This window comes from Paroedura picta, chromosome 10 (assembly GCF_049243985.1).
Source record: "Paroedura picta isolate Pp20150507F chromosome 10, Ppicta_v3.0, whole genome shotgun sequence".
Lineage (NCBI taxonomy): Eukaryota > Metazoa > Chordata > Lepidosauria > Squamata > Gekkonidae > Paroedura > Paroedura picta.
This window is the reverse complement of record NC_135378.1, coordinates 13,837,367-13,848,924: the sequence shown is the minus strand read 5'-3', so window position 1 is coordinate 13,848,924 and position 11,558 is coordinate 13,837,367. Positions and strand designations below refer to the sequence as shown.

At 48.0% G+C, this 11,558-nt stretch overlaps 1 protein-coding gene across 1 annotated transcript in view; it reads right to left on the bottom strand.

Annotated features, from left to right (window-relative positions):
* Nucleotides 1-4,473: 4,473 nt before the first annotated feature.
* CD38 (CD38 molecule) overlaps nucleotides 4,474-11,558 on the bottom strand; it is a 31,701-nt gene continuing 24,616 nt past the window's right edge. The window contains exons 7-8 of the mRNA XM_077301523.1: nucleotides 7,818-7,904; nucleotides 4,474-4,699 (exon numbers count right to left, since the gene is read on the bottom strand). Coding sequence (XP_077157638.1) covers nucleotides 4,624-4,699; nucleotides 7,818-7,904 — 163 coding nt within the window. The 3' untranslated portion in view covers nucleotides 4,474-4,623. The remainder of the gene's footprint in view (nucleotides 4,700-7,817; nucleotides 7,905-11,558) is intronic.

Sequence of the window (11,558 nt, the reverse complement as noted above, 5' to 3'; positions counted from 1 at the left end):
TATCAAAAGCTTTACTAAAATCCAAGTAAACGACATCAACCGAATTTCCATGATCCAGCAAACCTGTTACTTGGTCAAAAAAGGAAACCAGGTTGGTCTGACAGGACCTGTTGAAGACAAATCTATGCTGACTTCCTTGGATCACCAAATTGTTCTCCAGATGTTTGCAGATCGCTCTCCTTAATATCTGCTCCATTATCTTCCCCACAACAGAGGTCAGACTCACTGGTCTGTAGTTTCCCGGGTCTTCCTTCCTCCCTTTTTTGAAGATCTTAATAACATTTGCTCTCTTCCAGTCCTCTGGGACATCTCCAGTCCTTAAAGAGGTCCCGAAGATGATGGACAAGGGTTCTGCAAGTTCTCCGGAAAGTTCTTTGAGCACTCTCGGGTGCATTTCATCCGGCCCAGGGGATTTGAACTCATCCAGTGCAGCGAAATGCCTCTCGACAACCTCTCTATCCATGTTAACCTGCCACCCAGACACTGTCTCTTGGCTACAGCCATCTCTAGATGTGCCTAAACCCTTTGACCTGTGGGAAAAACAGATGTAAAATAGGCACTGAGCCTTTCTGCTTTCTCTGCATCTTCCATAAGAGTTTGTTGGGTAGAGGGACTCTACGGCAGGCACTGAGAGCCAGCCTGGTGTAGTGGTGAAGAGTGGCAGCCTCTAATCTGGAGAGCCTGGTTTGATTCCCCACTCCTCCTCCATGTGCAGCCATCTAGGGCCGTGGTCCTCAACCTCCAGTATGTAGACCGTGGATCAGTCGGTACCGGGCTGCAGCTCCTCCTAGTCCTCCTCCCCGGTTTCTGCCTCGGGGGCTGCCCTGCCACTCTGCCGCTAGCAGTCCTTTGGTGCTTTCCAGCGGTGGCCATGGATGGGGTTTGAAAACTGCCGGTTTCCCCTCGGCGTGGCACTGAGCAACTGCTGCTGGCAAAACCGCCCAGTAGGTGGTGGCAAGTCAGGGGCACCGGCGGGAAAGTAAATGGACCAGGGGCTCAGGTGGCGGCAGCAATGTCCCTTGGCAAAATACTACCCCCCCCCCAGGCCTCAGTAAAATTGTCAAGCGTTGATAAAAAGGTTGGGGACCGCTGATCGAGGGGATCTGGGGTCAGTCACCATTTTCCTAAAAGCTTGTCAATCCTGCCTACCTCACAGGGTGACTGTTGTGGGCAGGAGGAAGAGTGGGTGACTGTAATCCTCTTTGAGAGTCCTTTGGGTAGTAAAAAGTGGGGCACAAAACCCCAGCTTCTTCTTTCTCATTGAGGCTCCCCCCTCCCCAAGTTCCGACCTCCTTAAACTCCACCCCTCTCCCTGTTTTTCCCGCCTCAGACATACAGAACTCTATGGGACACAAATCACCTGACCACAACCTTGGAGGCAGACAATTGAAACGGGGGGGGGGGGGGATCAAACATGCATCAGGCATGAAGCCAGGGATCCCTGCAGTCCGCAGGGTCTTGCCTCCTAGCCAAGCTTTCTCAATGAGGGTTTCCAGAACCCTGGGGTTTCTTCATGGCCCTGGAAGGGTTTCCTGAATGGGTGGGAGTAAATAAATTGTGTGTGTGTGTGTGTGTGTGTGTGTGTGTATGTATGTATACATACATACATACATACATACATACATACATACATACATATACCTATATACATACATACATACATACATACATACATACATTCCCATAATGGCCAATGGCGGGCCAGGAGGGCGTGTGAAGCAGAGGTAGCCCAGGTGGGCCTGGATACAGCTCTGCTTCCCAGCCAGATCGGCACGATCACACCACTTCTGGGCTTTCTTGAAGCCTGAGGAATGTTTCAGGGGTTTCCCAACAGGAATCCTGGGCATTTTGCTAGGCTCTGTGTTTGACTGTGTCTTTCTGTTTGTAGGCTTGGCAGCAAGGTCGGCTTCCTTCTGTCTGCAATGGCTGTAGTTTGCATAGAAGCGACTCTATTTCAAGGGGTCTGCAGCTCAGCAGCTTCTGGCCCACAATGCCATCTTGGCATGTTGAATATCATGTAAAGTTTTGCCGTGTGAGCCTTCTTCTGCAAAACAGTTCCTGCCACAGGGGAAGGGTGTGAACTTCTGCTCTCAGCTCTGTTCACTGAATCAAGAAACCTATTTTGGAAGGTACTCTATAGTATCAATACACTGTAATATCTGGATTCCCAGTGCTGGTGCTAACAGTGGATTTATTTCTTTGTGTGAAAAGGAAAGCATACATTTTGTACCTCACTTACCAGTGGTATCAAAACAATACGTACAGAACGATCAAAGCTTTGCTCATGAGTGGAAGAAATCATAGCATTTGACATTTGGAAAGAAAAATGTTCCTTCATTAATTTCAGCGAAGCAATGGTGCGAAGAAATGCTTTGGCACAAAGCATTTAGAGGAAATGTGAATATGGTTTTCTCAGTGTATCTATTCATGTATGCAGAGGACACCTTTCTCACTGTGGATCAATGGATCAGCCAGCATAAACCAATATGAGCACTTGGATGAAGCATCTCATAAGCGCAGTAATATGACAAGGGCAAGTGGGGAACACTCAAGGACTTGGGTGGCCGCTTCATCTCCCCCTGTATTCCCCTCACCACATTTTTTCTTTTTTCCTTACTCCTCCCATATCCTTTCCCCTTTCCCTATTTTTTCTCTTCCCATTTACCTAAGGTGACCAGATATAAAAAATTGTAAAGCGGGACATGGGGGGGGGGGAGGCGCAGGTGGGCGGGCTTTGCTGCCGGAGTGTTCTCTGCCCCCTTTCCCTCGTTTGTGCTCACCCCTCGGAGCCCCCCGAGGATGCGCACACACGACTCCAGGGCAAAGCAAAGGAGCGCGAGGAACACCCAGAATTCCTCCCCCCCTGCAAAGTTACAGACTCCCCGCCCCATTTGCAAGCTGTCGGCACATGGGGAGGGCACACAGCGACGCAGACCCCCAAAGCGTGGAGGCCTAATGCAGAGCGCCAGGAAGGAGCGAGCAAGTCAAGGCAGCCTTTCAAGCCCTCGTCTGCTCCCGGGCCGTGGAAACAAGGAGGCAATTCTGTGCAGCTGGAGCAAGTGGGCTGCCGCCACTGCCGGATTCGGCCCAGCCAAGCACCCACCCGCCGCAAATGCGCGTTTTTGGCCATGCATGTGCGTGTGCGGTCTGGCCGCGCATGCGCATTGCGCGTGCGTGGCCCTGCTTCCCTCTCCCCCCCCCCCCACAGTAAGAAGCTTGCCGGGCCGCAAGGTTGTGGCCTGGGAAGTTTCTTACTGCACGGGGGGGCGGGGAGAGGGAGCCGCGGCCTGATGGTTGGGGACCACCGCTCTAGAAGACAAAGGGGCTGCTATGGCAGCTGGGGGAAATCAGGAAATGTTGTGTGGTTGGTGTGTTTCCAGCACCCATGAAGTCAGATGAATTCTGAAGCATTTCCCACCTCAATGAGGAAGCCGAGATTGGGGCCAAGGGAAATGGGCACCAGGAAACACAATGGCGAGGTCTGAGTTGGGAATCAGTGGACTATGTGAAAGCAAGGTTCGGGGGTGATTTAGGGAGTAACCTGTCATGTTCCATGTCAATCTCTGGTAGTTGTCCAGGGCTGGGGGTGGGTTCCTCTTCTCTAACCCTCCCTTCCAGGTTCTTCCCCGTTTATGCTTTGCATTGCCTGTGAAAGGTGAGCGGTATTGCTGTGTTCCCCTTTGAAATGTTAAACAACCTTTGTGGTACATAGGAGTAGAAAGCTATCTGGGGAGATAGGCCAGGCTGGCTGACATCAGTATTCACACTTCTGAGTTCAAATGCTTTTCCTTGAGAACCTCTAGGGGCGAGGCCAAAACACATATATCCAGGTCTGTAGGTTCTTTCTTTAAATTGTCTGTCGATTTCCTTGCTGTGATGAACTTCCATTGATGCCTGTTCCTATATAACTTTGATCAAGTGCCAGGTGCTTGGGTCAGAAGGTAAACTTTTGGAATCGTATTCCATGGGTCGTGACATAACCAGGGTGAAGAACAGAAAACCCTCTCCCTGCACCCTGCTGTCTAGTGGTTCCCTTTCCCCAGTGCTTGACATCCACTCGTGAAAAAGTGGGGGGGGGGATATGGGAGGGTTCTGTAAATTGCATGATTGCAGGGACTACAGTTGCCAGGTCTGCTCTGGGAAATTCCTGGAGATTTTGGGAGGAACTCGAAGGATGTGTCATTTGGGGAGGGGGGAAGAACTGAGCGGGGTTATGATTCCATCCTGTCTCAACTCCGGAGCTGCCCTTTCCTTCAGGGACAGATCTTTGTAGCCTGCAGTTGCAACTCTGGGAGAACTCTAAGCCCCACCTGGAGAATCAGAATGAAGGGGCCACACAGTGCAGGTAAAAAAATATGATAAACCGTAAGAGGGAAAAAGCAGAGTCAAAAATAATAATCATGAGAACTAGCAGAGACTCATTATGCAGGAGAATTGAGGCAGTCATTCATTCTAAAGATTTCTACAAAAATCCCAAATTGAAAGTTTTTATAAGAATTCCATCAGACGTTTGACACAAAATGTTTTCAAGAAAATTCTTTATCACAATCTACATATATATCAGCATCCAACAACTCATTGTGAAACGGAATTCTTCCTGGGGCTTGTGAGGAGGCTGCATTTTCACTGTGAGGTATAAGGGCAGAGCTTGCAAGTAGCATGGTCAGGTTTGCTGGCACATTGAACCAACTGGACAGGCCTGTGGTAAAACAATAAGGAATATTTCAGATCCTTCACATGCAGGGGCCAGTTCAGTGAAATGCAGCATCGAGACCCCCAGATGCACCCTCCAAAAATCACGACCAGGGGTCTCCAACCTCTCTGAGTCTGTGGGCATTTTTGGAATTTTGACGCAGCACAATGGACACAGCAACAAAGTGGCTGCCACAAAATGGCTGCTGAACAAGGAGGAACCAGTCACCAAAATGGCTATAGCAGCTTCCTTTCAGTCACACAGTGCTGGCAGTTTCCTGAGTTTGTCTCAGTTTATAAATCATCGTAATTAGGGATGGGTGATTCGGGTTCAGAAACATCCGAATCACCCAAATCAGGCCCGATTCGGACGTTTCCGAATCAGAAGCGGTCCGTATCGGGCCTCCCGCTCCCCTTAGCGTTCCAAATTGCCTAGATTTGGCAATTTGGATGGCCGAATCTATTCGGATCTGAATCGATTCGGCCAAGTCGGAGGCCAGGCAGCCATTACCTGAAGCCTCTGGCTGCCTTTTTTTTCTTTTTTTACCGCTGAAAATGGTGGCGGGGGAGGAGGGAGTGGCCAACTAGAATGCTTGTAGCTTTTCAGCTCAGGTATTCTAGCCACTCACTGAAGACTTTCAATTTTTAAATCCCCTTGCTTTGTAGCCTGCCCAGGAGGAGGCTACTTAAAGCAAGGGGATGCTTGCTGGAGCTCACTTGAGCTCTCTGGCTGGCTGGCTGTACTGCTCCCAAGCTCCCTGCCTGGTTGAGCGGCCTGCCTGCTTGCCTGCCTGCCTGCCTCCTGTACCCTGTACCTCCTGGACCTGGCCTGGTGGACATCGCTGGAGAAGACATCAAATAGTTTGTTTTAAGGGTTTTTTTTCCTTTCCTATTTTTCTCTTTTTTCCCTCCCTCTTCTCCCTCTCCCTCCCTCCTGTTTTCCAATATTTTGTGCCTTTGGGTTTCTGTGGGTGAGGGCCTGGGGGGGGGGGGGGGTTGGGGAATTTTTGCTGTGTTTGCTGTGTTTAAAAACTTTAGAGTGTTAGTGTGTTTGCTGTTTGGTTTTGTTTAAAAATATTTTGGGGGGGTTGGGGCTTTGTATTTTGTATTTGTACTGTTTTTTGGGGGGTTAATTTTTTTATTTTGGTTTTTTATCCCCAGGTTTTCTAAGTTGCCACCTTTGGGGGAGTTCCCTGGGTGGCTGCTGATTGTTTGGTAGTTGTAGGTGTTTTTTGGTGGGGGGTAGTTTGAGTTTGGGGGGGATTGTGTTTGTTCTTAGGTTGGTTTAGCTGTTAGGGCTTTGCAGGGCCAGTTTTTCTTGATTGACACCTTTGGGGGAGTGCCCTGGGTGGCTGCTGGTTGTTTGTTTGTTGAAGATGTTTCTTTGGTTAGCCTAGGTAGAGTTAGCTTGTTTGGTTTGGCAGCTTGGGCCTTGCAGGGCCAGTTTTTCTCGGTTGCCACCTTTGGGGGAGTGCCCTGGGTGGCTGGCAGCTGGTGTTTTTTGGATTGTTTCCAGGGGGGAATTGCTGCGTTCTTCTTGGGGTGCCCAATTAGGAGTGACCCTTTAAATAGGCAGTAAAATCTATAGTGTTAGGAGAAATTATAAAGTGCAAATAATTTTTTAGAATAGTTTCTTTCCTAAGTAGCCAGATAGGATTTTTATAAGAGAACAGTGAATTAGATTCTAGGTTAAGATAGTACTTTCTTAATAGTTTAAAAAACTTGAAACCAGCAGAGGCTGTGCCTTATTGAAGGCCAGTTTTCCTGGTAGAGACAGGAATTGATTTAGAGGCCAACAGGTTTAGGGGTTCTTCTTAGCAGATCAGGTGGGGGCTTGGTGCACAAATCTGCTCCAGCCTTCCTTCTAGCTAGTAACACTCAGGTAGCTTAAAACACTTTAAAAGTGTAAAAAGGTTTTTTTCTAATTTTTCCCTGCTGTAGGTAGGGCCAGTTAAACTTAGCTAGGCCCAGACAGGTTCCTTAAGTTTAAAAAAAAAATTCAAGAGAGAGAAAACTCCATAGAAGTTAGGTCAGCTTAGGGTCTATCTAAAAAAACTAAACAGGTAGCTGGTGGGAAGTTTTATAAGTTGCAAGGTTTCCTTAGAAACAGGTGGTAGGGCCTCAAATTTCCCTGTCTCTTAGATTAGAAACAGTTTGTTCAAGGGAACAACATGAGTGGGAAGAAGGAAGGTCAGGCTAGGGGCCCTGTGGGAAAGGCACAACAGAAAACTAGAGGGGTGGAGGGGAGTGAGAGGGGGAAGGAAGCGTCCTTCCCCCCCACCTGAGAAGAAGCCTGTCTTGGGTCGACCTTCCACCACTCCAATCTCTGGCGGGCGTGGTGCAATAAAGAGTGTCTGCAAGGATCTCTTTATTGAGGCGGCTGCCGGGGCGCCCCCTTCTAAGGTGCGTAAGGCAAGGGTCTTTGCTGGTACTTCTGCTGCTGATCAGGCAGCCCGTGTTGCTCCTTTTGCTAGTGAGGCATGGGGGTGTCAGGAGGAGTTGCCTGATCTCTCCCTCGGGGTGAGCCTTGGGGACATGAGTGGCTTGTCCTTCATGACCCCAGGCATCACCTCGGGGGTGCAGAGGAGATGGGTGAGGGACTGGCCTGCCAGTCTACTCCCCTTTCTCCTCCAGGATCCAGCAGGCTTCAGTTGGGGGGGGGGGACAGGAGCAAATGGAAGAGGTGGTGCAAGAGGGAGAGATGGGGGTGGCACCCCCTGCCCCGCTATCTCGACTCCTTTCCCCTCTCTCACCTCCTTCTGTCCCCACCATAGAATTGGAGCAGCAGTAGAGAATGCCAACAGCGCCCTCTTTCTCCCTCCCCTCCAGTAGGTGGGGTTGGGATAGTTGATTATTATTGGGTTCTTTCTGCCACATCTTTGTCTTGTCTTGTTGGATTGTGCATGGGGTTTTATAGGGGTTTTTATTGGGGTTAATTTGTAACTCGTCTCAAGCCTACGAGGACAGGCGAGTAATCAATACAACAACAATAACAACAACAACAATATTCTGTGCCCCTTTTCTCTGCAGTGCCCACAAATCACAAAACCAGCTTGAACGGCTGAGGTCTAGACCTCACCTGAAACGAGTCGACAAGGAGTATCAGAAGCATCGTAGCAAATTACCTATAATTCTCTTTGCACGTCAGGCTGATCTTTCGGTTTTCCAGGACGCTTTTCAGCGTTTTTATGGACGGCCCCGCACAGGATTCACTGGGGGAAATAGATAACATTGCTGTTCAGCTCTTTCGGATGATGTTTGCAATCTGTGCACAAGCAAGTTTAACTCTTTCAAAACCAAGTCATGAAAATCACACCTCAAAAGAAATCAAATAAGACTCAATTCCTCAAGTGGCTGAAATTTGGGCACTGCTGTGGAAAGTGAAATGCTATGTTAGAGTGTCAGAATTAGGGTTAGGCCCTTTGGCGGCCCCTAAAGCACAGCCCCTCCTTCCCCACGCCGCGGCACTGGCTGCTTCGGGGGCGAACGGCTGCTTCGGCAGCCAAAGCGCCCAACCCCAGACAGAATCCTGTGGTTTCTGCCATTATTTAGGAGGTTGATGTTTATGTAACTAGGATACGTGGGGGTTCATCCCTGCCCAGGAGGTGGAGGCAGCCTGTCTCCTTTGTTGTAGTTTATGACCCTGATGTTCTTCCCTGCGTTTCCGTTCCGCCCACCGCTCTTCCTCACTCTCAGCAACCCAGTTGCTCCGTTCCTTTCCCTCCTCCCTTGAAGCCAATTCCCATCTGCATGTTAAGACTGTCTGATGTTTCGCCACCCTCGCTGGAGTCCCACGGCAGGGGGAACAGGGTTTGAGATATCTGCCAAGACCTTTGTCCACAGTCCCAGTTTCGTCCGTGCCTTGACGAGAGGACTTTCTTACTTAATAAAGAAATCCTTGACTATTCGCCAATAGTTCAGTTTCTAAGTAACTGGATGCCTCACATAGAGAGCCCTCTACTGGCAAGAAGCAGAAGCTGCAACCAACCAAATAATTTCTCAAATTCAATTAAACCCCCACATGTTTTAGAATCATAGAATCATAGAGTTGGAAGGAACATCATGGGTCATCTAGTCCAACCCCATGCACTATTTGATTTTGTTGTACTTGTTTTTAATGCCAGATTGTTGTCCATAGTCAAACAGGTTTTTGAAACATTACAATCACGTGAACAGGTGATATTGGGATGGCACATCATACCACTTTCAGCCTTCTGGACATACCTATACTATATTACATCACATAAAATTAACCTTTATTCTTATAACCCCGCCCTTCCCTCTGCAGGTAACAAGGAGTCCCAAACAATCCACTGTAACATGTACAGGTTAAAACAATCATTGTTGTTGTTGTTAGGTGCAAAGTCGTGTCCGACCCATCGAGACCTCATGGACAATGATCCTCCAGGCCTTCCTGTCCTCTACCATTCCCCAGAGTCCATTTAAGTTTGCACCGACTGCTTCAGTGACTCCAACCAGACACCTCATTCTCTGTCGTCCCCTTCTTCTTTTGCCCTCGATCGCTCCCAGCATTAGGCTCTTCTCCAGGGAGTCCTTCCTTCTCATGAGGTGGCCAAAGTATTTGAGTTTCATCTTCAGGATCTGGCCTTCTAAGGAGTAGTCAGGGCTGATCTCCTCTAGGACTGACCGGTTTGTTCGCCTTGCAGTCCAAGGGACTCGCAAGAGTCTTCTCCAGCACCAGAGTTCAAAAGCCTCAATTCTCTGACGCTCGGCCTTCCTTATGGTCCAAGTTGCGCAACCATACATTGCAACTGGGAATACCATAGCCTTGACTAAACGCACTATTGTTGGTAGGGTGATGTCTCTGCTTTTTAGGATGCTGTCTAGATTTGCCATAGCTTTCCTCCCCAGGAGCAAGTGTCTTTTAATTTCTTTGCTGCAGTCCCCATCTGCAGTGATCTTGGAGCCCAGGAAAATAAAATCTGTCACTATCTCCATTTCTTCCCCATCTATTTGCCAGGAATTGAGAGGGCCGGATGCCATGATCTTTGTTTTCTTGAGGTTGAGTTTCAAGCCAACTTTTGCACTCTCCTCCTTCACCCGCATCAAGAGGCTCTTTAGTTCCTCTTCACTTTCTGCCATTAGAGTGGTATCATCTGCATATCTGAGGTTGTTGATATTTCTCCCTGCAATCTTGATCCCAATTTGTGACTCCTCTAATCCTGCATTTCTCATGATGTGCTCCGCATACAAGTTAAATAGGCAAGGCCACAGTATACAGCCCTGCCGAACTCCTTTCTCAATTTTGAACCAATCTGTGATTCCATGTTCAGTTCTCACTGTTGCTTCTTGACCTGCATATAAGTTTCTCAAGAGACAAATAAGATGCTCTGGTATTCCCATCTCTTTAAGAACTTGCCATAATTTGTTGTGCTCCACACAATCAAAGGCTTTAGCATAGTCAATGAAGCAGAAGTAGATGTTCTTCTGGAACTCCCTAGCTTTCTCCCTGATCCAGCGTATGTTGGCAATTTGATCTCTAGTTCCTCTGCCTCTTCGAAATCCTGCCTGTACTTCTGGAAGTTCTCGGTCCACATATTGCTGGAGCCTAGCTTGTAAAATTTTGAGTATAACTTCGCTAGCATGAGAAATGAGTGCAATGGTGCGGTAGTTTGAACAACAATCATAGATAGGAAATCATTTTGGTTTTAAAAACATGAAACACTACTTATTTACTATTAAAATTTATATCCTAAGGGTGTTCCATGCTGAAGCCCTTCTTCTATTTGGACAGATGGATTTCCAGATAGAGTTTCAGGGAGGGAGGGGAGCATCTGTTGATCTTATTTCCCAGCCTCAACTATAGGCCTGGCAGAAAAGCTGTACAGCCAGTTGGCAGGGGCTCATGGGAACTGTAGTCCATGGACATCTGGAGAGCCGCAGTTGGGCTGCCCCTGCCATAGGTTTTTCAGGACAAGAGACTGTTGGAGGTGGTTGGCCATAGTCTGGCTCTTTCTCATGATCCTGGTCTTCCTTCATGGTGTCCCTTCTAAATACTAACTGGGTTGACCCTGCTTAGCTTCCATGAACTGAAAGGATCAGGTTAGCCTTGGCTATATGAATGAGGGCTTAATGGAGTTACACTGGTTTAATAACCATTCTTTTTTTTTTTGTGGACCCTTGCAGATTTGGAAGAGAGGATGGGGGTGAGGATCCAGCACTCTCACCAAAGGGCCTTTATAAAAGGAAAAATTGGAACAGTACCATGGAATGAGATTGAACTTCTGCAGCGACAAGAATTCTGCAGTGTACAGATGCTTCCACACTTGAAGGCCCATAACTGGGGACCAGTGACAAACTGTTGCAGATTATTTTCAGCAGCTTCTTCTTCGTAATTATTATACCATCCCACAGTGGCAATCAGCAATTCGCTGAGTATGCAAGAAAGGGCCACAAGAGACAAAGACTGGCATATCTCTTCCTGCCCACCTACAGCATCCGCCTAAGTTAATAAAATCAGCATTTCTGTCTGATGACTATCTAGCCTCTGCTTAAAAACTTCCAAAGAAGGAGACCTCACCACCTCCCAAGGAAGCATGTTCTACTGAGGAACCGCTCTATCTGTGAGGAACTTCTTCCGGATATTTAGCTGAAAATACTTTTGAATTAATTTCATCCCGTTGGTTCTGGTCTGACCCTCTGAAGCAACAGAAAACAAATCTTCTCCATCTTCTATATGACAGCCCTTCAAGTATGTGAAGATGGTTATCATATCATCTCTTCATTGTCTTCTCTCCAGGCTAAACAGACCAAGCTTCCTCGACCTTTCTTCATACAACTTGGTCTCCAAACCCTTCACCATCTTTGTTGCCCTCCTCTGGACACATTCCAATTTTCTTCAACTG